The following is a 25,846-nucleotide window of genomic DNA, read 5'->3' as shown; positions in this document are numbered from 1 at the left end:
CACTCACCTCCCTAATCCTTACTCCCATCCCGGACGAATCCCCACATGTAACCCACCTGTCCTTCTGCACCCTACCTAGTCTGAGCTGGGATCGAACCAGCTTTTCTTTGCATGGGAGTCGGTTGCTCTAACAAGAAGGCTAAACACCATGGCCTCCAAAGTCTGTCGCTAAAGCATCTATTGAGGTCAGAGGAAGGATGTTTACCTGCATAGCACTTCGTTGGTTGGCCTCCATTACACTCACTCCCCTAAATCTCACTCCCATCACGGACGAGCCCCCACAAGTTACTAACCGGTCATACTACTGCACCCAACCCGGTCTGAGCTGGGATTGAACCAGTGATTCTTTGTATGGGAGTCAGTTGCTATAACAAGGAGGCTATGGACATATCTATTTTGTGAATCACCAAAAACAAAAACTTTCAGCTACAAATTTTTCATGTTCTGCTTAAAAAGTCTTCGAAGTCTTGGATGGCCTGAGGGAGAGTAAATTAACAGCACATTTTCACTTTCGCATGAACTATCTCTTTAAAGTTGACACATATAGTTAGCTTCATGGTTTAGAGCAAACATATGAAGCTAACCAAAGTGGGTAACACAAGAATGCACTTTTATATACAGTGTGACCGTATGCTAGCAATAGCATTTCCATCCTTGATGCTCAAAGTCCAACAAACCCTCTTTTGTTCAGAAGTGCAGATCGTACAATGGGAAGTTTCTAAATACAAGCTCGGGAGAACAACTTGTGTTTGGACTTATCTCTCAGACTCCAATCAGTCTGTTTATTTCATATTTACAATATACAAAACAAAAAAGACAACAGTAAACTACCATTCTAACCAGTCCTTTTCCATTTCGCAAAAAACTGGGTATGGTTTGACCTTCTCAAAGTTTCGTTCTTTTCTCAGAGTCACTTTATGTGAAGGGCTCTACTTATAAACACATTCATGATCAATACTAACGGGTTCATAATCAATACAGGAAACACTCATAAATGTTGACGTCCACTGGCGTATTTGGCAAGTTTCGTTGAAACGCGAGCCCTGTAACCCGAACACTGATGCTTCTCTTTGGGTCTCAATGTGCAAAAACAACCTCAAAACACTGCAGTTTCACCTTTACATGCGACTGAAGTGTATAATGCTGCTGTTTTCTTAAAAACTCAAGTCCATCCACTTACGTTTACGTTTATCAGTGATTCATGCATGCGTTATGACTGTGTTTCTCAACCACGTTCCTGGAGGATCACCAACACTGCATGTTTTGGATGGCTTCTTTATCTGACACACCCTTTACAGGTCTTTCAGTCTCTGCTAATGAGCTGATGATCTGAATCAGGTGTGTTTGGTTAAGGAGACATGGAAAGAGCTGGTGGTCCTCCAGGAATGTGGTTGAGAAACAATGCATTATGAAAACATCACTTCCAAGAGTCCGGCCCCATGACTGCTCTTCTCCTCAGAACAGTTCGTGAACTGCATTAGGTAAAACCAAAGGCTTAAAGTGACGTTTTTTTTTTCTGAAGAAGCAGCAATTGCATGTCCTGCACAGAAAAAAAACTATCCACTGGCTTCCAACCTTTTTCACCATCCGAGCCTTTGCAATATGTCGCACGTCTTCTAAGCCTTGTTAAATTAAAACTTGAATATTAGGAAATAGACGAATATGCATTTGACAATAATACAATCTGAACATTACTGTTTTAACAGCATGACCTTTAGAGATTACATGGACGCTCTAGGAGCTCAAATATAATGCTTTAACGTCGTGATATGAATTAGATCTCACCAAGAGCACACTAAAAGTACAGATATACAAAAGATTGTACATTTCTTTTTTGAGAACTAGCATTTACGAGAGCCGGGAAATAAAAAAGAAGTCTATTCTTAAAGCACGATCACAGCTAGCTCCAGTTGGGTTTTTTTCTCGTCTCTGACATGCTACGGCTTTCTTTTGTCTGTACAACACACTCTTTATGAGTGCGTTTAAACGCGCACGTCGCTCATTACAAGGGGACTGATCGTGCAACTGTTCATACGAGCGAACAAAAACATCGACACGGCACCGAACACGAGGAGAAAAAGAAACACGTTCATTGGCTCGATACGACTGCGCTACATACAAACTACACTGAAGCTTTTCTCCCTTTCAGAGATGACTGACAAGAAAATAGAAAGGAAACAGTATGGTGAAGCATCTGAACTCTGCATAGTGTGTGTGGTGTTGAAAATGTGTGTGTTTGTGTGTGTGTGTGTGTGTGTGTGTGTGGATCCCATTGACTCGAGGCCTGTGTGGATGTGGATGGTGCTCTTTTTGGATTAATTGTACGGACGTAGGAAGGCCGAGACTTTGCTGTGGATGAGGCGAATGAAGGAGCGCGGGAGCATCTCCGTGGAGTCTCGAGTCGAGTACTTGTAGTAATTGTGTGGGTGAGCCAGAACGTCGAACAGCGTTTTAATCAGTTTTTTATCCTGATGAGAAACAAGGAGAAAAAATAAATACATTTCTTTAGGTTAAAAGCACCAGAGATTGAACGTTTGGAATAATTAGGATCAGAATAAGTCTATGAATAAATATTATGACAATTTGGTAACACTTTACAATGAGGTTGTGCTAGTCAATGTTAGCTAATGCATTTACTAACATAAACAAACAGTGAACAATACATTGATTACAGTATTTGTTCGTGTTTTCAAGCATGAATTTGGATGTTAATAATGAATTAGTAAATGTTGTACTATGATTAATAAATGCTGTTTAACGATTGTTCATAATTAGTTCATGTTAGGTAATGCATTAATTAATTACACCTTATTGTAAAGTGTGACTGACAGTTTATAGGGCCTATGATTTCTGCTATAAAACATAATTAAATGCATTATTTTATTGGCCAGAAGAGAGCTGGACCTCTGACTATAAAGTTTTTTTCCTGCAAATCATAAGTATAATTACTAAATGATTTGGTTCTGAATAAATGCTGGATCATTTACATTTATAATCAAATAAACCATGGGCATCAGTTTATTAAGCAATAAAAATCATTGTCAGCACATTGTTAATACGTAATAAACCTTTCTTAATTACCTATAATAATGATATGAAATCATTAATAAAATCTCACTATAATGATTTCTGAAAGACCATGTGGCACTGAATACTGGAGCAATGATGCTGAAACTTCAGCTTTGTCTCTCAGAAATTAATGACAAACTCATATTAAAACATTGACAAAGAAAACAGTTATTTTAAACTGTAAAATTATATCACAATATTATTGTTTAACAGGTTTGATATCAGTGTTTCTCAACCACATTCCTGGAGGACCCCCAACACTATGTTTTGGATGTCTCCTTTGTCTGTCACAGCCAGGTTTTTCAGCTGATGAGCTGAATCAGGTGTGTTTGGTTAAGGAGACATGGGAAATGTGCAGAGCTGGTAATCCTCCAGGAATGTGGTTGAGAAACACTGATTTAGATGACATAAATCCATACTTGGGTGGTAAAATATGTTGTGCGGTAAATGAGCAGTAAAATATTTTGTTTAAACATTGAAAAATTTCTTAATCCAAACTTTGCAGTGTTTCACTGTACATGACTTATTGTGAGGTCAAAAATCAACAAAAACTATTAGATCTGTCACATTTAAGATAAAAATTGACAAATTTAAGCATTAGTGACAAACTTTAATATACGCACTCAATGAAAGTAAATTACAGCATGCAATAGTCAACTTTAATCATTTAAAGTGCAATTTCACAACAATAAAACAGAGCATTGAAAATCATAAACGGCTAGCAACTTTGAAAAACCACAATAACCTGTGAGCAAAAAGTTGCCAAGCTTTGCTATTTCTTACTAAAATGTAGGGCTGTCAAAATGAGTGCGTTAACGTGATTAATTTCAAATATTTAACACGTAAAAAAAATGCAAATAACGCAGCTGCAGTTTTTTAAAAATTTCCTGTCAGGTACGGCGGGTGAATAGAGGCGACCTAGGCGGCCGCCTTGGGCAGCAGAATAATGAGCGAACCCCCCGGTCCTAACTTTCATCCCCAAACCGGTCACTTTCAGGTTGAGGGCGGCGTGATTGCTGTTTGCCTTCAGCTTGCTCTGGTCCTGCGTGTGTTTAACGTGCAAAGAAATTTGGATAAGACCAAGGGCGCGCTTTTAGAAGGAAAGTTTCAGTATAAAATTAATGTCGCATCACCAGGCTATCCTGCAGTTTCCACCTGAGTTTCATGCAATTTCGGGTGTTTTATTTTTAATCTTTAGACTTTAACTGCAGTTCAGCAGTTCACTCTCATTCAGCATATTTTCATTCAGGAGGTTTTAATGGAATTTGTTACCTCATGGCGAACAGAAAGAAAAACCTCTGCGTTTTGGGACTCGTGATCCTTCAAGGTAATCAAAAATCGCTGCTTACATGACTCTTAATCAGACTATCTTAATCATAAAATTAGAGCATTGGTGTCCATGTAAATGTACTGTAGTGAATGTGGCAAATTAAGTCGCGAGCTGTCAAACACAGCCCTATTCTCTGCCTTTAAGCTACTTTCATGAGCCCTCACATTTCATAAGTTTGACATGTTTCCCCCCTTACACGCAACTTTTCTAAAGCGTCTGCTTCACGTTGCTGTTTTAGAATCCTTGCTTGAAAAATACAGCCATACTTTAGAATGCTTAGTTTAAGCAAATTTGATGAACGCGATCGTGCGTGTTGATGAATCTGAAGGGATCCCTCGCTCACTGGGTCCTCTGTTCTGCGTGCGTTGTCTCTGTGTGTGTGTGTGTGTGTGTGTGTGTTTGTAGTCCATTTAGAATCCAACATGGAAATTATTTTTGTTTGTTATTAGCATTGATTGTTTTTAAATTCAAATGGCAACCTAAATGCCTGTGTTTTTATTTCTGTAATAAATACAGCGTTTCGTGATTAATCATAAAAAAGTGTGATTACGGCAATTCTTTTAATCATTTGACAGCCCAACTTAAAAGCTATTATATTTAATACAACAGTTTGAAAGTAATAAAATAAGCATAAAAAAGGAAACATAATATGATTAACCCTAGAAATATCCCAAGTGCACAGGTTAACTGCTTTTTTATTTCAAATGTAATAAAATGAAATTCACTGTTAATACTGTGGTGTTTGATTTTTATCAGTTGCGCCCTCTTGTGGACTGCTTGTTCTTGTCTTAAGCATATACGTATACACTCACCGGCCACTTTATTAGGTACACCTTATTAGTACTGGGTTGTACCCAATTTTGCCTTCAGAACTGCTTTAATCCTTCATGGCAGAGATTCAACAAGGTACTGGAAAATATTTCTCAGAGATTTTGCTCCATATTGACATGATAGCATCACACAGTTGCTGCAGATTTGTCGGCTGCACATCCATGATGCAAATCTCCCGTTCCACCACATCCCAAGTGCAAGAGGATCTGGTGACTGTGGAGGCCATTTGAATACAGTGAACTCATTGTCATGTCCAACAAACCAGTCTGAGATGATTCTGGCTTTATGACATGGTGCGTTATCCTGCTGGAAGTAGCCATCAGAAGATGGGTCACAAAGGGATGGACATGGTCAGCAACAATACTCAGGGAGGCTGTGGTGTTGACACGATGCTAGTAATGAGCCCAAAATGTGCCAAGAAAATATCCCCAACGCCATTATACCACCACCACCAGGATGGATCCATTCTTTTATGTTGTTGATGCCAAATTCTAACCCTGCCCTCCGGATGTCACAACAAAAATCAATGTTGGATGTGTTGTGCTTTCAGAAATGCTCTTCTGCAGACCTCAGTTGTATCGAGTGGTTAGTTGACTTACTGTTGCCTTTCTATCAGCTGGAACCAGTCTGTCCATTCTCCTCTGACCTCAGGCATCAACAAGTCATTTGCGCCCACAGAACTGTCGCTCACTGGATATTTTCTCTTTATCAGACCATTCTCTGTAAACCCTAGAGATGGTTGTGCGTGAAAATCCCAGTAGATCAGCAGTTTCTGAAATACTCAGACCAGCCCGTTTGGCACCAACAACCATGCTACATTCAAAGTCGCTTAAATCCCCTTTCTTCCCCATTCTGATGCTCAGTTTGAACTGCAGCAGATCGTCTTGACCATGGGTTTGGCCATGTGATTGGCTGACTAGAAATTTATGTTAAAAAGCAGTTGGAGAGGTGTACCTAATAAGTGGATGGTAAGTATATATATATATATATATATATATATATATATATATATATATATATATATATATATATATATATATATATATATAAAAACTAGAATTTGTAAATATATAAGTGAGAAACTTTAGTTTAGTCTTCACTGACCTTGAGTATTTCTTGATGGTTTTCAGAGGCATAAAGTCGTCCGTCTCTTACGATATCTTCAACCAGCTGCTCATAGTCTTCTAAAGAGGAGAAAACATATGTATTTTAGTGACAGTGAACACTAATAATAACAAGCATCAAATGTGAAGACTGATCTTGTGACGCACCATCATATGTGACGTATGGGATCTGGAAACCACGAGCGCTGTTCACATCATTTGATTTGAAGTTGATCCAGAGGCGTCTCGATCGGGCTGTAAATGCGATCGGTCTCTCGTATGTCTGACATGTCTCATAGGTGGTAATAGAGGTTGCAGACCCTGAGAAGAGATACAGCGAAACCAAAGCTAAAGAAACCACTAACACAGACAGCAGACATCTGATAATTAATCAATATTTCATACTAATAAGGTCCAACATACAAGCTCATGCTCGATTGCTACTCTAAATAAGTTGTACTTGAAAAGGTCTTGCGCTTCGCTCTGTGCATTTTATGAATTGTGTTTAAGTTTAATTCCACACCAAAAACAATAGTACTTGATCATAATCTCAAATAAGCCCCAAAAGAATTGGGAAATTTAATGAATGCAATTGATAAATTCTCCCGGTCCCTATGCTTTCAAAATGTGTACAATTATACAGTCAAAAAACTTTCATTCATTTTTCTTTGCCTTTGTCCGTTTTTTTTTATCAGGGGTCGCCACAGCGGAATGAACCGTCAACTATTCCAGCATATGTTTTACACAGCGAATGCTCTTCCAGCTGCAACCCATTGCTGGGAAACACCCATACGCTCCCGCATTCACACACACTCATACTCTACGGCCAATTTATTTTATTCAGTTCACCTGTAGTGCATGTGTTTAAACTGTGAGGGAAACCGGAGCACCTGGAGGAAACCCAACACGAGGAAAACATGCAAACTCCACACAGAAATGCTAAACGGCCCAGCAAGGACTCGAACCAGCGACCTTCTTGCTGTGAGGCAACAGTGCTAACCATTGCACCAAAGTGCAGCCATCAAAACACATATAAGGGCAAAATAAATTAGCTTTGGAAAACTTTCCTAAGCATTTTCGCAACATGTGATTGTTCTTAATGTACCATAAAGAGTCATGTGCGTAGGGCTGGGCCATTAAACGATATTATATCAAATCATGACAACAATGTATGTTAATAACAATGATAAGCTCTGGACTTTTTACTGTATATTGATGTAATCACACAGCAGAAATGTACAACAATAAGAATCTAATTGTGTGTTGATATTAGAGATGTAACCTATTTATTAGAGATGTAAACTATGTTGTACGAATTTTTGGCACCGAAAATTTATCAGCCGGAAATACGTTATGCCATATAATGGACCCTCTGATTTTTGTGGCTTCAGTCATTGTTGGGGTACTCTTTTAAATCTGGAAGCATTAGCAACTGATATCGAAATATATATCGTTATCGCTCAATATGGACAATAATTATTGAGATCGCATTTTTGCATATCGCCCAAGCCTACATGAGTGTCAATTTAGGTCTGCTTTGTTTGTTTTAACTCTCAAAACTCAAGTTGTTAATTTTATGAACAAGGAGACAATTTTATGAACAAGAAGCCACCTATATCTTAAATGATCTGAGGGCAAATTAAAGTTAACTATTTACAAATTTATATTTTAAACAAAAAACAGACTTGAAAACCCCAACACTGCTTCCAAAAGTAGGTGAGAACTGTTGATAATGGTATAGTGGTAAAAATGGAGGTCAATAATGGTAAAATGTTGAAAGGCAGAAAGACGTACAGTTCTTCCTCATGACCAGCACATCTCCACACTCATCCTCAGATGGGAGAAAGATCTCAGGAACCACAATCAGAATCTTGCGCTTGTGTGGAGGGTTGATGGTCCACACACACTCCACGTTGGCTGGGTAGTTTCCGGGATAGTTTGGTGACTCAATGTATCCAATGAACTCGCCAATTTCACCCCCACATTCACGATCTGAACACAAAACCGTGACATAATTACGGTCAAATGTTTAATAAGATTTAATAAAAACATTTCAGGGCAGACACTATAGGTAAAACATGTTTACGAACTGCCCATTTTTGTGAATTTAGTCTGTTTGGAACATCATAATGTTTTTCAGATTAGGAGAAAGAAAACCAACATCTGAAATAGACATTTACTCCAACTCTAGTCTCTAGCACAGAGATGCCCAAACTATTGCCGGCCGGCTAAGGTTGGCCCATGGTAACCTTTAATTTGGCCCGCCATCCCATTAGAGAAGAGAGTGATGGGGAGGGTTGGGGCAAATGCATTTAACAGTGATTTCAAGGATTAGGGTTAGGGGTTAGGGTTAACATAACCTTCTTTTTCTTAAGTTAAGGAGCCCAAATAGTTGTTTGTCCTTTAAAAGCTATTGACAAACAGACTTTTTCACTGATAAGGCAATTTGTTGTTCTGGTTTTGACTTCTAGATTTCCAGAGTGTTAGAGGACTGAATGAAAGGACTCACTCTTGCACTGAGACACACTGATGGCTCCGTCAAAGTCTGTGGTGGTGTTTCCAGGGCAGGAGATGCAGTAGTTCTGTCTGAATTCAGCCTGGTAGGTTCCATGAGGACAGCGGATACACCGATGAACTGACGTGTTATAATAATGACCTGGAGAACACAACACTATACACACACAGACAAAGACAATAGTCTAGTTTTAGCTAATTTAATGCTTAATTGGTTTATGTATTTGTAAATGGTTTTGTTTGTAAATATTTATTTTATATTTAAAGTATTCTCATATTAAAATCTACATAAAAAGATGCACTAAATTAGTGTAAAGTTATCATTAACTAACTAAAGCCATAAAACACATTAACTATTTTGAAAAAAAAAGCTAAATACTTCTACATAAAATAATACAGTAAAACCCAACAGTCAACGTTATCAAATGAGTGTAGTTATCTCAAATATACTGAAAGTTAATTCTACTCATTTGAAAAGAGTTTTAAAATCAGTGTTGAATGTAAGGAGTTAATGAAATACCTCATTACTTCAACTTAAATGGAGTAAGTTCACAGTACTCATATAGATTAGTTTAACTCAAATGGTTTGTAGCAATCGGTTTCCTCAAACAGTTTGAGTTGCTTTAACTTATTGTGTTTAACAGTACTCAGTTGGTTTGAGTTCTCTTTATTTATTGAGTTTTACTGTGCTCAAATTGCTTCATTTACTCAAATGGATTAAGTTCACAGTACTCATTAGGATTAGTTTTTGAGCTTAAATGGTTTGTTGCAATCGGTTTGCTCAAATGGTTTGAGTTGCCTTAACTTATTGGGTTTTACAGTGTAGTACATTTGAGGAAAACACTATTACATATTTTAAATGGTTTTGGGAGTCATAATGCATATATTTTATACATGATAAATGTAAAACAAAAATTTTCATTTTAAAATATATACACAAACATGCCAAATTGCCAATTTACCTTATGTAAAGTTATCATAGTTAACTAAATCAAAAATCATAAGACTTTAGGTATTTGAAATCAAATTCACCAAATTTAAATAAATTAAAATATATTACAAAATAAAATATTAGTACACTTGAGGATATTGTAAATGGCTGTGTGAGTCAAATATTCTTTTCTGATGTTCATGTAACACAAAAACAAATCTATTTCTCTTACTTAACACCAACACATAATCTTTTGTGTCAAGTTATGACAGGTAACTAATGCTGTGTTCACACCAGACGCGGAACTCGTGGATAAATCGCGCATAAATAGACACGTGAACATTTTGAGTTTACTCGCTTCATTCGCACGTCAAATTCACTGAGCAATAGAAGCAGATTTGCATCATGTGCAGGGCTTCTGTCTGCCCAGTGACTGATGGTTCGTTGCTAAACGGCTAACATGGATTTTATTGAAAGAATAACTGTGTTTATGTGCTTTATGAAGACTGAAAAACAGCGCAGATTTATTTGGAGCTGTGTCTGAGTCCACTAGATCCTTTCAGAGGTGCACCCAGCTCTGTGAGTTCATAAACTCAACCTAGATGATGGAGGCTTTCAGCGGTGCTTCCGACTGAGCCGAGCCCAGTTTGATGAACTGTTGTCCGGTGTCGGCTAGAGGCGCTATGTCATAAGCACACCCCTACAAGAGAAAGCTCCTGATTGGTTAATGCGGCGCCAATGTCTGCTGAAGTCCAGATTTTCGAACTTGAACGATTATAAACGCGCATCAACCACTCAAAACACTTAACTCCTGCTGCTTCATTTGCGCGAATCGCGCCATTTCTGCCACCTCATTCGAGCGTATCGCGCCAAAGGATGTCTATTCGCGTCTAATCACATTGACTTAACATATAAATCACTCGCGCTTGACAGTTCTTCCGTGTCTGGTGTGAATGCAGCATAAGGGTATTTACACTCCTGTGGATCGATTCTTTGGTTCCAAAACAGGGATTAAAATTGTTACAATGTTGCTCTTTTTTCTTGGTGCGGTTCACTTTCACAAAGTATTTAAACTGTCCAAAGTAGCTAAATCAAGTCACGTGCGAGTAAACTCTCCTCACATTGGAGTTTCACGGTTTATTTTGCAGAGTCCCGCTCAGCTGTCATGCGTCCTTATTTTAATTTATGACGATGAGTAATAAGACATTAAGCGAAAATCTGCATTTTAATTTTGAATGGTGACTCCCACAGACATCGTCACCAAGTATAAATCAGTGGTAAGACTTTCTCATTCATAGGCCTTGGCTAGAGTTATGCATTTTAGGCTTTACATTATAGAGAGAAATAACAGATAAACCAAGACTGCTGTTTGGTCAATGTTTGGTCAATTTCCCTAACGGCTAAACAGCTCCCGTTAATAGTTCAGCATGCTTTCACTTTTGTATTTGACATGAAATGCACATTTACCGGTAGGAATGACCTCCTGTCTACTCATAATTCTCTATTCATATAACCATATATATGACTATTAAATATCCAGAATACACTATGATATAGCCGGACTCGGATCGCATTGCTTTCTCACTACAATCGATCAGTTTGTTTCAACTGAGCCGAGACCCCCTCATTCAGGCGATCTTGGACCGATTGTTTTGGTGCGGGTCCGAGCACGATTGCTGGGTTCACATATGCCAAATGAACCACACTAACTGGGGAAATGTGCCAGGTTCCGAAACAAAAGTCTAGGTGTGAAAGCATCCTAAGCACTCTACAACCATAAATAAGTTTAGCTATTTAAAATACAATACTACCCCCTACAAAAACAGCAAACACTACTAAATAAAATAAAACTGAAATACTTCAGCTAGTTGCCAAATAAAAACTCATAAATAATATTAATGTAATTAATTTGAATAAATTATTTAATTATTTTCATATATTATTTTGTATTAATTATACATTTTACATCTGATATACTGCAATATTTTTTGCCTATTTATGGTCATCGTTTAGCTTGTAAATGTGCACCGAAAGGGAAAAAGCCTGACCTTTGACCTCGCAGTCATTGAATGAACTGGCGCCTTCTCTTTTAGTACTGAGTCCACCTCCACAAGAGAAACAGAGGGTCCGTCCTGGATCTGGCTGGTATTTTCCCAATGGACATGGCTGGCAGGGCTTGAACCCGTCGCTGGAGAAATGCCCCGGTGGACACTGACCTGTGAACAGTCAAAAATTACTCTCAGCGTCAGGCTTCATCTCCTTTACCAAAATCACCAATACAAATGAAAAACAAATGTCTAAAGTAGTCTACTTCAACAGAATGTAAAAATCTTGATGGTTCTGTGGGTCTCGTCCATCAAATCTGATCCTTAATTTGTATTCTAAATTGCATTTAGGTCAGGTGATTGGCTGGGCCATTCTACAGCTTGATTTTCTTTCTCTGAAAGCATTTAAGAGTTTCCTTGGCTGTGTTTTAAATCATTGCCTTGCTGAAATGTCCACCCTGGTTTCATCTTCATCATCCTGCTAATGTAGATGTTAGACTGAAGCAGCTGATATTCATTTGCACTGAGGAAGGGCAGAGGGTTGCTGAAGAACTACTGAGAGATTTCAGCTGCTGTCTGGGCTTTCACTGCCGAACTACACCTCCCTTTCTTCATGGGTTTCCCTGCATCATTTCATTTTGTTACGCATAACTTCATTTGTAAACGAATTAGATTTGTTTTCTTTGCATATATGGATTTCTTTCATCCGGTGAAAATTTCAAGTCAACGGCACCTTTAGAAACATGTTTTCGGAGAAACATAGTAACATGTTTAATACTTTTTCCCCCATTGTATATATGCTTTTGTTTTAAAATGCTGTTTGCATATAAGCCTTAGAGTAGGACATGTGTATTACCTGCACATGACGTGATGTTGCGGGCTCCTAGTGGGCCGTGCCGGTCTCCTCCAGGACACAGGTCGCAGGCAAGCTGACCATCCCGCTCCTGGAAGGTTCCCGGTGGGCACTGGACACATCGCTCCTGCTCCCCGTGGTAATATGAGCCAGGCAAACATCTGACTGAGAGACAGCAGCCAGCAGAGGGCAGCAGTGAGGGAAACCACAGATCGATGGAGCTTTTCAAACAGGACAAATCACCCTCTCAAGCGCACTTTGGAGTGAAAATACAATCACGGCCACTATACTCAAGTGTCGTTTCAAAATAAGGTTGTGCAATACACTGTGAAAAGCGAGAGCTTCAGACAATTCCTACATGTTTTCCCAAAACAAATCATACAAATTTAAGTGTATTGAATATAAATGCATTAAGTTGTACCCCTCAAAAAGAAGAATTGTGGTTTGAACAAGCAGCTAAAGTCATTTTTTGTACGTTTGATGATAAATATTGTATACACAAAAACAGCCTATTGTTTCATACTTGCTTATTTTGTGGTGTCACAAAGTACATTGTTTAGGGTTATACTTTATCATATTCAAGTAATCTGAGCGCAGTATTACACAGAATTACAGGGATGCAGACAGAAACATGAATAAGCAGTCTGATGTCACGAGGATACTTAAATATATTACGTTTTGGCAGTTTAGTGGCTAATTCATATGAATTCATATGATACGAAACTGTACGATTTTAAAAGGAGGCGTGGCACCAAACCCCACCCCTAAACCCAACCACCATTAGGGGATGAGCAAACCGTACTAAAATGTATGAATGTGATTGTATGAATTCATACGAATTAGGCACTAAATCAAAAAGTTACGTAATACATGAGATAGCATTGGAAGAACTGCATTTTTTTGGGAGGGGGGTTCGAGAACGTTGCAGTACAGATAATAGTATTGAATATTGATATTTTTCAAGGTATCGTATTGAAGTTAGTAATTACAGTATCATGACAACAGTACAGTATATATATATATATATATATATATATATATATATATATATATATATATATATATATATATATATATATATATATATATATATATATATATAAACTATTTATTGATTGAATTTCCTGGAACGGTACTATATCATTTTATGAGATTTATTTTATATTATCTGGCTCCATTCCAAACCAGGGTAACCAGTCTTAACCAATAAAAAAAAACTACTACATTTTAGGCCTTAACATGTCTTAAATCCACTGAAATATTGTGTTATGTGTCTTAAATAATTTTAAACAGGTCTTAATTTTCGCCTATCCAAGTAAAGCTATCGGGCCGACATCCATCTAATCACCAACAATCCATCTTAATCAAATCAGAGAAAGAAAACTAAAAACAATTACACAGTTCCTCATGATAATAACAGAATAATTTATCCCTTTACATTATCTTCCATTCATACAAAAACTGTTTATAGAAGTAAGGGTAAGTAGACATAATATTTAAGAATATGCACGAAACTATAAACAGTTTTTTTTACAACAGAAATGCGTACGATTATTGGATTATTATTGGATTTGGATTATTTACGTAATATCCTCCACAATAAATATACTTTTAACAATGTTAAACTTGTCATTAAAAAAAGAGAGATTTTATGTTGAAAATAGTGTATACAATTAGAGCTTTCTTGTTTTGACACATTAAAGTATGACACTAAGTAATAATTACATTGGATTTTTTTTTAGGCAAGCAAAAAATATATGTAAATCCACTAGGCCAACCGAACCTGTTGCTGTATTCACACAATTACTTTATACATTGTCTTTTAAATACAATTTAAAGACAGTTTAGTCTCAAGCAATCTTTGTAAAATGATAATTTTGTAACTTCATTCACTCATTCATTTTCTTTTCGGCTTAGTCCCTTTATTAATCTGAGGTCGCCAATAGTTTTGGCAATAGTTTATCATATGCTGCAACTTTTTTTTCCAAACATTGATTAAGGAGAAACGCCAGCAGAGGGCAGCAAAGACACAGCAGAAACTATGAGCTCTGTACCTTCTCACTTTGACAATAGTTTCATTTCAAATTAGGATATAGTTTCAGAAAACAGTTAGAGGTAAACAAAACAATGTGGATTGTAATTTTATATTAACCAAGGCCAAAAAGGCAATCTTTTTAAAGGAATAGCTCACCCAAAAATTATAATTCTGTCATTATCTATCATCACGTGTCTAAAATCAGTATCATTCTTCTGTTGAACAAAAAGAAAGATATACTGAAAGATTCTAGAATAAAGCAGCTTTTTCCAACATTCTTCAAAAACTCATAAGGGTATAGGGGGCGATATCAAATACAGCCCAAGTCTACGCCCTTGTATATGAAATCTCCAGGGTCCATACACTCACTAGCAACATTTCCATTCATCTATATTTATGTGCATTTTGGAATGTTGCATTAAAAACCCTTGACGGAAACGCCAAGATGCACATAAGTGTTGTAAATGCACGTAAGTGAAGTTTCACAAACTAATTGAAAGAGGAGCATGTGATATGATTGATCGCAGCCAGTCCCTATCGCTAATCTTTAGCTGGCCAATCATCCCTTCTCCCTCGTCCTTAATTCTAGGATTGGGCAACACGGCGGCTCAGTGGCTAGCTCTGCTGCCTCACAGCAAGGTTGCTGGTTCAAGTCCTAGTTGAGCCTGTAGGCATATTCATTGCAGAGTTTACATGTTCTCCCTGTGTTCGCGTGAGTTTTTCCCCAGGTACTCCAGTTTCCTCCCACAGTCTAAAGACATGTGGCACAAGTGAATTAAATAATAGTAACAGTCACAAGCACTTAATGCGTATGCACTAGTGTGGTTGGCGATCTATTCCTATAGTGCCGTCCTATTAATCAAGGTATAGGCCAAACGAATCGGGTTAAACACTCGAGAACTACCTTATCTCGTATCCCTCTTAATGCTCATTGACCAGGCGAGAGCCTTGGGCTCATCTATCTCCGAGCTCAGGGTTCTCTCCTGGGACAGCATGCCAAACCTGCTAACATTGTCAAGCATTATCTAAGTGTGAACTCTTGAAAGAAATTACTATGATGGAAACACTAACTAAATAAATTCCAGTATGCTCATTAAAAATATCATGTGACTATGTTATAAGAGGTCATATGATGATGAAAATAGCATTAATGAGCAAACCAGCGGGCCGACCATCACCCCAGTGGTTCAGTATTATTATTATTATATTATCAACATTACCTCCAGAAATATCTTGAGCGTCTGTGTTTCCAAAGAGCGTCTCATTCCTCTAAACTTCAGCACATTTTCATTGCATTTTGTTGTCTGAGGTGCAAGTAATTTATTATAGAAGTTTGTCTTTTTGATATTTGACGCCATTTTATCACGAAGTGACGATTTAGTTCTCTTTGACTCGTTGGATGGAAACGCTGATTTATTTGCAATTCTTTTATGCAACATTCCAGTTTTGCACATACATTTAATTCGCATCTTTGGATGGAAACATGACTACTGTCCTGCTCTTACCACAGCGGCCGCTGTCCTTTTCTCGGCCCGGTCCGCAGTTCTCCTGCTTCAGCGCCGTCTGTGTGAGCTTCTGTGCCACCTCATACTCCAGTCCAGCCACGCGCAGTAGGAAACGCTCCTGGTTAATGGACTTCTTCAGGGTTTTAATGTACGTCTTCATCTGCTGCTCCATGTGCTGCCGTTGACACATCATGTTGCAGTTCCCTGAACATGAAAAATAGATGAATGCTAGGACTTTCACACAGCGCGTTTCCTAATTAATAGACTGCATTTTTGCTAACACTTCAGTTAAAGTACCAATGGGTAGGCCCACACAGAATCTGCGCACGCAGAAATCTACAGACTTTTAGCCAATCAGTCTTCTTATTTACGTTAGTAAATGTGTGTAAATTTATATTTATTCATTTCTAAAATTAGTTTCAGGAATATTATTGACTAATAGGAAAAGGTTCATATGATTTATTTGCAATACAGTTTGTACAGTAATATTTTCTGTCTTTTAGTAGATATATTACATGAAAGACTTGTTTTGTTTACCTAATAAGTGGATCTAATTGGATTTGCATTGTAAACATTAAATACAAGTTAAAGATGTATTATATTTTATTTCATATATGAAGTTTTTAGTTACAATTCTCCCAAAATTATTCCGCATAAATCCGCAGATTTTCTGCGCGGAAATAACAAAAAACGTCTGCAGATTCTGTTTGGCCCTACCAATGGGGTATATGCACAGGGACTTTTCATTTTCAGTCAGCCAGTCCAAGCGATTTCGGTCAACTGTTGAGCCTTTCTGATTTCTTTAAAAAACAGATGATCTTCACTGCCTGATAGATATACGGTATAAAGTGGGTTCATAAAGCACTGCCTTAAATTCCATTGTTCTGCATCATGTCTTTAAAATATGAACTGCTACTAAAAGTGCTTGCATTTACAGTCTTTCATCTCGTTTGATACCTGAAGGCAAGGCAAGTTTATTTATATAGCACATTTCATACACAGTGGCAATTCAAAAACTTTACATAAACTGGAATAAAAGAAACAAGTATAAGAGAAATAAAAACAAATAATAAAAATGGTAAAAAAAAAAACCATAAAAACAGATAAAATGTGTTATTAAAGAATTAAAAAGAAGAGAAAAACTTAATAGTGCGATCTGTCAGATGTAGCACAGTGCTCATTCAGTAAAGGCACAGCTAAACAGATGTGTTTTCAGTCTTGATTTGAATGTGCCTAATGTTAGAGCACATCTGATCATTTCTGGAAGCTGATTCCAGCAGCGAGGGGCGTAGTAGCTGAAAGCCGATTTCCCCTGCTTTTACTGAACTCTTGGAAGTTCTAGTTTATATGATCCTAAAGATCTGAGTGATCTGTTAGGTTTGTATTCAGTGAGCATATCTGTAATGTATTAAGGTCCTGGGCCATTTAGTGATTTATAGACCAGTAATAATATTTTAAAATCTATTCTGAATGTAACCGGGATCCAGTGTAAAGACCTGAGGACAGGTGGGATGTGCTCTGATTTCCTGGTTCTGGTCAGAATTCTTACAGCAGCGTTCTGGATGAGCTGCAACTGTCTGACTGTCTTTTTGGGAAGTCCAGTGAGGAGTCCGTTACAGTAATCCACGCTGCTGCTGATAAAAGCATGAACAAGTTTCTCTAAGTCTTCACTGGAAACAAAGCATCTAATTCTTGCAATGTTTTTGAGATGATGGTATGCTGATTTACTAACTGCTTTGATATGACTATTGAAACTCAGATCTGACTCCAGAGTCACACCAAGATTCTTGACCTTATTTTTTGTTGTTTGACCTTTAGTGCCAAGGTACGCATTCACCTTGAGAACCTCGTCTCTGTTCCCAAACGCAATCACTTCAGTTTTCTCTTTGTTTAACTGAAGAAAGTTTTGGCACATCCAATTGTTAATTTCATCAATGCATTGGCAGAGGGTGTCAATGGGGCTGTAGTCATTAGGCAGTAAGGCTAGGTAGATCTGAGTGTCATCAGCATAGCTGTGGTAGGAGATTTGGTTTTTTTCTCATTACTTGGCTCAGAGGGACCATATAAAGGTTGAATAGGAGAGGTGCCAGAATCGAGCCTTGTGGGACTCGACATGTCATGGGTGTCCACCTTGAACTATGGTCACCTATACTGACATGGTAACCTCTCCCTTCAAGGTTAGATCTGATCCATTTGACGACAGTTCCAGATAGCCCAACCCAGTTTTCCAGCCTATCCAGAAGTATGCTGTGATCGACAGTGTCAAATGCAACACTGAGATCGAGCAGTACCAGCACTGTTAGTTTGCCTGAATCTGTATTTAGGCGGATGTCATTGATTATCTTTATAAGGGCGCTCTCTGTACTGTGATGTGGTCTGAAACCAGATTGAAAATTGTCTAAACACCCCTTGAAGTTTAAGAACTCGTTAACCTGGTTAAAAACAACTTTTTCAATGATTTTGCCAATGAAAGGCAGATTCGAGATGGGCCTGTAATTGCTCAATATGGTGTTATCCAGGTTGCTCTTCTTCAAGAGGGGTTTAACAACTGCAGTTTTAAGTGAGTTAGGAAAAATCCCTGAGAGAAGTGAAGCATTTACCACTTTTAGAAGATCCATTTCTAAACAGGTAAACACCGTTTTAAAGAATGATGTGGGGAGCGTGTCAAGACTGCAGGTTGATGTTTTCATAATTTGCACGATCTCTTCTAAGATTTTGCCATTAATTGCCATGAAATCGGACATAATGTCTGATTTCTTAAGTTGTGGTTGAGCTTGTTTGACTTCGACACAACTTGGCTGATTGGATGAGCTGATTGTCTTTCTGATATTATTGATCTTGTCAGTAAAGAAATGAGCAAACTCATGGGGCGGGGGGCTGGGGTTGTGAGTCTCTCTATCGTTGCAAAGAGTTTACGAGCATTATTTACGTTGCTGTTTATAAGGCTTGAAAAGAAAATCTGCCTAGCAGTGTTTAGTTCCATATTAAAAGCACGAAGACTCTTTATAGATATTATAATGGGCTACTAGTTTTATCTTTTTCCACATACGCTCAGCTTTTCTGCACTGTCTTTTCATCATTTGTACTCTTGGTGACCTAGTCCAAGATCCCCTTTGGCTGCTAGTTATCTTCTTGGCTTTAACAGGAGCAATGTCATCTATGACATTCTTAACTTTAGAGTTAAACAAATCAAGAAGAGAATCAACAGAGTCTGCAGATATACTTGGTGCTAGCGATATGGCCTTCATAAACTGCTCATTAGTGTTCTCATTGATGCATCTCTTTCTGACAGAGACAGATCTGTCTTTAATAGCTGGAGTGATCAATATGTCAAAGAAAATACAGAAATGATCAGATAGTGCAACATCCTTAACAACAGTCGATGAAATGTGTAAACCCTTAGTTATAAGTAGATCAAGAGTGTGTCCACGATTGTGTGTGGGTCCTTGAACATGCTGAGTCAGATCAAAAGTGTTCAAAACAGTCATCAGTTATTTTACAGCATTGATTTCTGGATTATCAATGTGAACATTAAAATCCCCAGCAATGGTAAAATAGTCAAATTCAGAGGTTACTAATGATAACAGCTCTGTAAAATCATCAATAAAAGTTGGAGAATATTTTGGAGGTCTGTAGATAATGATCAGGAAGATCCGTGGAGCACCTTTCAGTGCTATACTCAGATATTCAAAAGACAAATAGTCACCAAATGACACTTGTTTACACTCATAGACATCTTTATACAGGGAATAAATAAACAACAAATAAATAAATTCCATTTAATTGATTGTATTTTAATCACATTACAACATCGATGCTGTAAAAGGGAACAGTTTGAAATTAAAACAGTCACAGGAAGTGGCTCATTGGCTGAAAAACACTAGCTGTGCATATAGCCCATTCTCATTATTAACTAGTGCCATACAATCTGTTATTATTAAGACATTGGCTGTTTTATTATTACTATTTTAGAGGGTTTTTTTTTAGCATTATTAGACAGGACAGTGGAGAGTGTAGACAGGAATTAAATGAGGAGCAGACAGAGATGAGAAGGATCGGCTAATTCACTCCTATAGTCTTTCATATGTGCAATTCATTCATTTATTCATTTTCCTTCGGTTTAGTCTCTATTTCAGAGGTCGCCACAGCAGAATGAACCACCAATTATTCCAGAATATGTTTTATGCAGCGGATGCCCAGTACTGGAAAACATCCATACACTTTCCCATTTACAAACACTCATATACTACGGACACTTTAGTTTATTCAATTCACCTGTAGCGCATGTGTTTGAACTATGGGGGAAAGCAGGACCATAACCTAAACAGGAGGGCTAATAATCTTGTCTTCAACTCTCGATTTATTTGTTATTTTCCTCACCGGTTGCGTCTCCCGGCTTGACCTCAGCCTCCAGCTCCAGAGTAATGCGCGTCACCTCTTTATTTGAGGGGTTTCGAGCTCGACGACCTCCTTTGGTCTTCTTAGACGAGTCGCACTTCAGATTAACAAACGTCACCAGACAGTTGTTGCACGGCTGACCACCTACAAATCAACATATTATTCAGCTTAAAGGGGTAGTTCACTTAAAAATAAAATTGTGTCATCATTTACACACCCTTCACGTGTTACAACCCTTCTTTTGAGTTTCTGTCTTCTGTTGAACACAAAAGAAGATATTTTGAAGAATGCTGGCACTAATTGACTTTCATATTTTTGTTCCTTCTATGGAGATCAATCGACTAGCATTTCTCAAAATGTCTTCTTTTGTGTTCAATAGAAAGAAACTCAAACAGGATTGGAACAAGTGGAAGTTGAGTAAATGATGACAGAATTTTCATTTTTGAGTGAACAACTCTTTTAGTGATGCTTGAGCTTCTGTTTTTACCGTACTTGTGTGTTTGTGGATCAATACCTCACTTTTCAACACTTGTTTTGATTAGTTTTTGGTCCAAATATGTGCTTCTTTTTCTCTTTTCAATCGCATCTCTGCTTAAAGAAAATCTCTTTATTGTTTATTTATCCAGAGTATATACAGAAATATACAGAGAGAGAAGTTCAATATCTTTGAAGACATTTTTTAAGACTCTCGCTATACATTTCAAAACCTCATCGCTAATATCTGCAGATTAAACTTAGCAGACAACTACATATGTACAATCCAAATGATACAACATGTAACACCTTGCAACATGACATTTAAGACTTTTTAATATTTTTAATGGCCTTAAATTGTTCTAAATAGATAAATTATCCACTTTTAATACTTTTTAAAAACCTGCGGATTCCCTGTTATCTACATAGTTTTTTTTTTTTTTTTACAAATCTGATGACACTATTTGGCCAAAGTTTACATCTATGTATTTTTAACATTACTTCATCATGTTTCAAAAAACAAAAGTAGGTGCATATTTTTCAATTCTCACTATTAATAGTGTCTCATTACCAGCGTATTATTTGTATATTGGCCATTTATTAGTATTTATAAATACATATTCTGCACAATCTTATTCTACCTTCCCAATCCTACTCAAAAACTAAACCCAACCACTGCTAATAACTATAATAAGGAGTTAATTAGCAGTTTATTAAGAAAAAAGTCATAGTTTACGGTTTATTAACAGTGAAAATTGTAAGTGTGGCTATACAGCGGAGGAAATAAGTATTGAACACGACACCATTTTAGAAAACATATTTCTAAAGATGCCGTTGACTTGAAATTTTTACCAGATGTTGGTAATAACCAAGTAAACCTATATATGAGAAGTAATTATCTAAATAAATCTAATTAGTTTACAAATGAAGTTATGTGTAATAAAATGAAATGACACAGGGAAGAATTATTTGAACACATGAAGAAAGAGAGGTGTGGAAAAGCAGTGAAAGCCCAGACAGCAGCTGTAATCTTTCAGTAGTTTTTCAGCAACCCTCTGCCCTTCCTCAGTGTAAGTGAATATCAGCTGCTTCAGTCCAACATCTACATTAGCAGGAGGATGAAGATGAAACCAGGGTGGACATTTCAGTAACACAATGATCCAAAACACAGCCAAGGAGACTCTCAAATGCTTTCAGAGAAAGAAAATCAAGCTGTGGATTGGCCCAGCCAATCACCGAACTACAAAGTAAGATCAGGAAATTTCAAGTCAACTGCACCTTGAAATATGTTTTCTGAGAAAAATGGTGACGTGTTACACTGTACATATACACTATATGTGTACACTGCAAATATAAATCTACAATTTTGCTATATATATATATATATATATATATATATATATATATATATGAACAAACACAATTTTTAAATATATATAAATATTGAAAGTGAACGTGGGAAACAACAGTATGGCAAGTAATCAATCACCAAACCTTCATATTCGTCTGAATGTAACACACACACAGGTTTGTTTTTGTGAATTGTGTGGACATTAAACAGGTTTCCATTGTTTTCATAATGTACAAACAGTTCTTTTTACTGCCCTACCCCTAACCCCAACCCTCACAAGACACTATGTGCAGTTTTACTTCCTGAAGAAAACCCATTCTGTATTTTTATAAGCTTATTGAGAGATGATATTGGTAATGTCCTCATAATTCACCACCTTTTTTGTAATACCTGTCATACCCACGTCATTATACAGATTTGTGTCCTGAAATGTCCCAAAAACACGTACACATATCCACGCAAAACAGCCCTAGCCCTCGTTCTGCAACAGGGACCATAAAACCAGCATGTTCCCCTTGATTTGGTGATGTGTGTGTTTCTGACCTGCGCCGATCTGTCTGCCGTTGTCCTCCGCTCTTCCCTTATGCTTCGGGTGCAGGTGACATTTGGCGTTCTTGATCCGAAAAGATGCCGTTTGCTTCACTGGATGAGCCTGAGTCTCTACAAACAAACAACTCCAAAACATTGATACAGTACAATGTCCCTACTGACAACCAAGGTTATAATAGATTTGGCATCAGTTTTAGTTTTTATTTTGTTTTGACTTTTGTTTTCAAATTTCAAGTTCGTTTTAATTCGTTTATAGACGCGGATTTACTAGTTTTCATTAGTTTCTATATTTTGCTTAAAATATATTTTTTAATAATTGTAAAATATAAATTGCTTAGTTTATTTAAGTGTTTATTAGTGTCATTATTAGTTTTAGTTTTTAGTAAATTAGGATATTTGCAAGATTCAAAATCATCAGAATAAATATTGTATAACACAAACTCAAAGATAGGCTACGTTTTTTTTGACACAAGAAACAACTGTGATGTAGTGAACCCAGAGTGGGCCCACTAGGAGGCGTGGGAGGCCTTAATATCACAATAAACCCAAAACAAAACAAAACAAAAAAAAACCCAATGGCAAAAATCCAAAAACACAATGGCCTGACCCGGAAGTGTAAAAAAAGGTGGTATTTATTTACAACGATGTGGAGGATATGTCCAGTGCAAAATATATACAGTGTCCATAAAAAGTCCAAAAATATATATATACAAAAATACAAAGTACCAAATCAACAAATTAAATATAAAGACGAATATATATATATATATATATATAAAACACAAAAACAAACCAAAGAAGAAAAAAAAACAATCAAACGTAACCACTGTATACCAGTATCTACTCACTCAGAGAATTTGCTCACGGCTCTGCCACAGCACGCTCGCTAGCCAGGTAAACTGACCCTGAGCTGGAGTCTGGCGTCCTTCTTTATACCCCAGACTCCGCCCATCGATTGGCGTAAGCCATTCAGGTATGTACCTAAATTATATTTCTCTTTTAACTTTGCCTTAAATGGCATCTCTTTAAACATAAAACATTGTCTGCACTTTTCCACCCGTCCTCAAATTCAAATACAACAGCTGACAAGACAGCAGCCTTAAGTAAAATGTGTGTGCAAGGCTACTTCTGAGGGTAGATACAAAGCAGTGATGGGAAGTTCGGATCTTTAACACGAACCGGATCTTTTGTGACAATTTTCCCAAGTTTGAACTCAACATATCAAAAATATGTAGTCATAATCTTCAGTTAAATCCTCACCATGATTTGAAAAGCTTCCAACAGTTACGTTTTGCAACAGAACTGAAGCATGATTCGCTTAATTAAACTCCATTACGACTTTCTGTTCTGAAATAAACTTAGGTTTTGCCAGATCCTTTCATTTAAGCTCTCGGTTTTTCAAGTTGTTCAAGTTTAATTCAGTCTGGGCAGGCTGACATGTACTGCTTGTGTTCGGTTCATCATCTGCTGAATCACGCAAGCGCAGTATTATCGGTTCACAGCTTCTGAAATCTGAGCTCAGTGTACTGTCCTATTAACTGATTTCGAGTCAGAAGGGGTATCAGGCATGTTAATAAGTTGTTTGTGGATAAGTGCTTAATGTTACTGGAGACGAGAAAAGTTTCAAATAGTTCAATATGGTGAATCAGTTCACTTAATAGATCCTGTTAAAAAGAACGATTAATTCGTGATCGAGATCACTAATACAGAAAGAAAACCCCTTATTGGGCACAAATGTGTTAAATCAATACTTTTAAGTATCTTCTTGGGTCATATTTAATGCTGTCACCGTGCTGTTGTCATGTCCAGCCATTGCTTTTGTTGCGGGAGCATCAGCGAGGATAACTGTAGGAGAACTGGCTTGATCTGGCCAATGGCATTAAGATTTCAGACTCTGAAGTGCCGTACGAGTCAAATACCTGGCATAAAACTGGCAGCGAGAAGTAAATAGATTTACGTTTAAAAGGTTTAGAGTATGTATTAAATACATGCACAAAGACGAAAACAAACATTTTTGCTATAATTTCAGTTTCAGTTAGTTTTGTTTGTACACAAAACAGTTTCAGTTAGTTCTAGTTTATTAAATAACTCTCGTTTTTATTTTTATTTCAGTTAACGAAAATGTTTTTCAATTCTAGCTTTTGTTTTGTTAGTTTTTCTTAACTATATTAACCTTGCTGACAACTACTAGCTAACTTACACCTCGTCACCTTGGAATTATACGGTTCTATCTGCGTTCTGAATGATTTCGAGATATTGAGCTTCAAAGTTTTTGCATTCCATATAAAACAGTACGTGTGTAACATTTGTTTTTTAAATAAAAAGTCCTTAAATGTAAACAACTTATAAAAAAACATCCCATAATGTAAATAAGTTGTCATTTTTTAAAAATATGTCAATAACTCAATTTTGGTGACGAACAAAAAAATGAAAGCCTGAATGTATTATTTTTTTCTTTTCTTATTGTGATGCTGTTCCTAGAGCAGGGATCACTTGTTCCTAGAGGGCCGGTGTCCTGCAGATTTTAGCTCCAACTCTAATCAAACACACCTGAACAAGCTAATCAAGGTCTTACTAGATATACTTGAAACACCCAGGCAGGTGTGTTGAGGCAAGTTGGAGCTAAACCCTGCAGGGACACCGGCCCTCCAGGACCGAGATTGGTGACCCCTGTCCTAGAGAAACAGAATATTATAGGAAAAAATAGTGGCCGTGGGCTTGTTCTACTGCGAGCTGATTGGATGTAGTATAGTGGGCATTTCATTCAGAAAGATGGGGGAAAGGGTTTGGGGAGAGTTATTACAACCTAACAGACTCCTCCTCCACACCATTTCTGTTTGTTGCCAAAACTGACAACT

At 37.3% G+C, this 25,846-nt stretch overlaps 1 protein-coding gene across 2 annotated transcripts in view; it reads right to left on the bottom strand.

The window, feature by feature from the left end:
- Window positions 1–743: 743 nt before the first annotated feature.
- Window positions 744–25,846, bottom strand: part of scube3 (signal peptide, CUB domain, EGF-like 3) — a 272,493-nt gene continuing 247,390 nt past the window's right edge. For both annotated transcript variants that reach the window (XM_056448768.1, XM_056448769.1), the window contains 10 exons: window positions 22,983–23,099; window positions 20,597–20,758; window positions 16,217–16,420; window positions 12,680–12,841; window positions 11,827–11,994; window positions 8,843–9,004; window positions 8,128–8,325; window positions 6,502–6,654; window positions 6,335–6,414; window positions 744–2,468 (listed from right to left, as the gene is read on the bottom strand). In XM_056448768.1, the coding sequence (XP_056304743.1) occupies window positions 2,316–2,468; window positions 6,335–6,414; window positions 6,502–6,654; window positions 8,128–8,325; window positions 8,843–9,004; window positions 11,827–11,994; window positions 12,680–12,841; window positions 16,217–16,420; window positions 20,597–20,758; window positions 22,983–23,099 (1,559 nt within the window). In that variant the 3' untranslated portion in view covers window positions 744–2,315. The remainder of the gene's footprint in view (window positions 2,469–6,334; window positions 6,415–6,501; window positions 6,655–8,127; window positions 8,326–8,842; window positions 9,005–11,826; window positions 11,995–12,679; window positions 12,842–16,216; window positions 16,421–20,596; window positions 20,759–22,982; window positions 23,100–25,846) is intronic.

This window comes from Danio aesculapii, chromosome 23 (assembly GCF_903798145.1).
Source record: "Danio aesculapii chromosome 23, fDanAes4.1, whole genome shotgun sequence".
NCBI lineage: Eukaryota > Metazoa > Chordata > Actinopteri > Cypriniformes > Danionidae > Danio > Danio aesculapii.
Note: the sequence above shows the minus strand (reverse complement) of the source record. Positions and strands in the feature narration are given on the sequence as shown.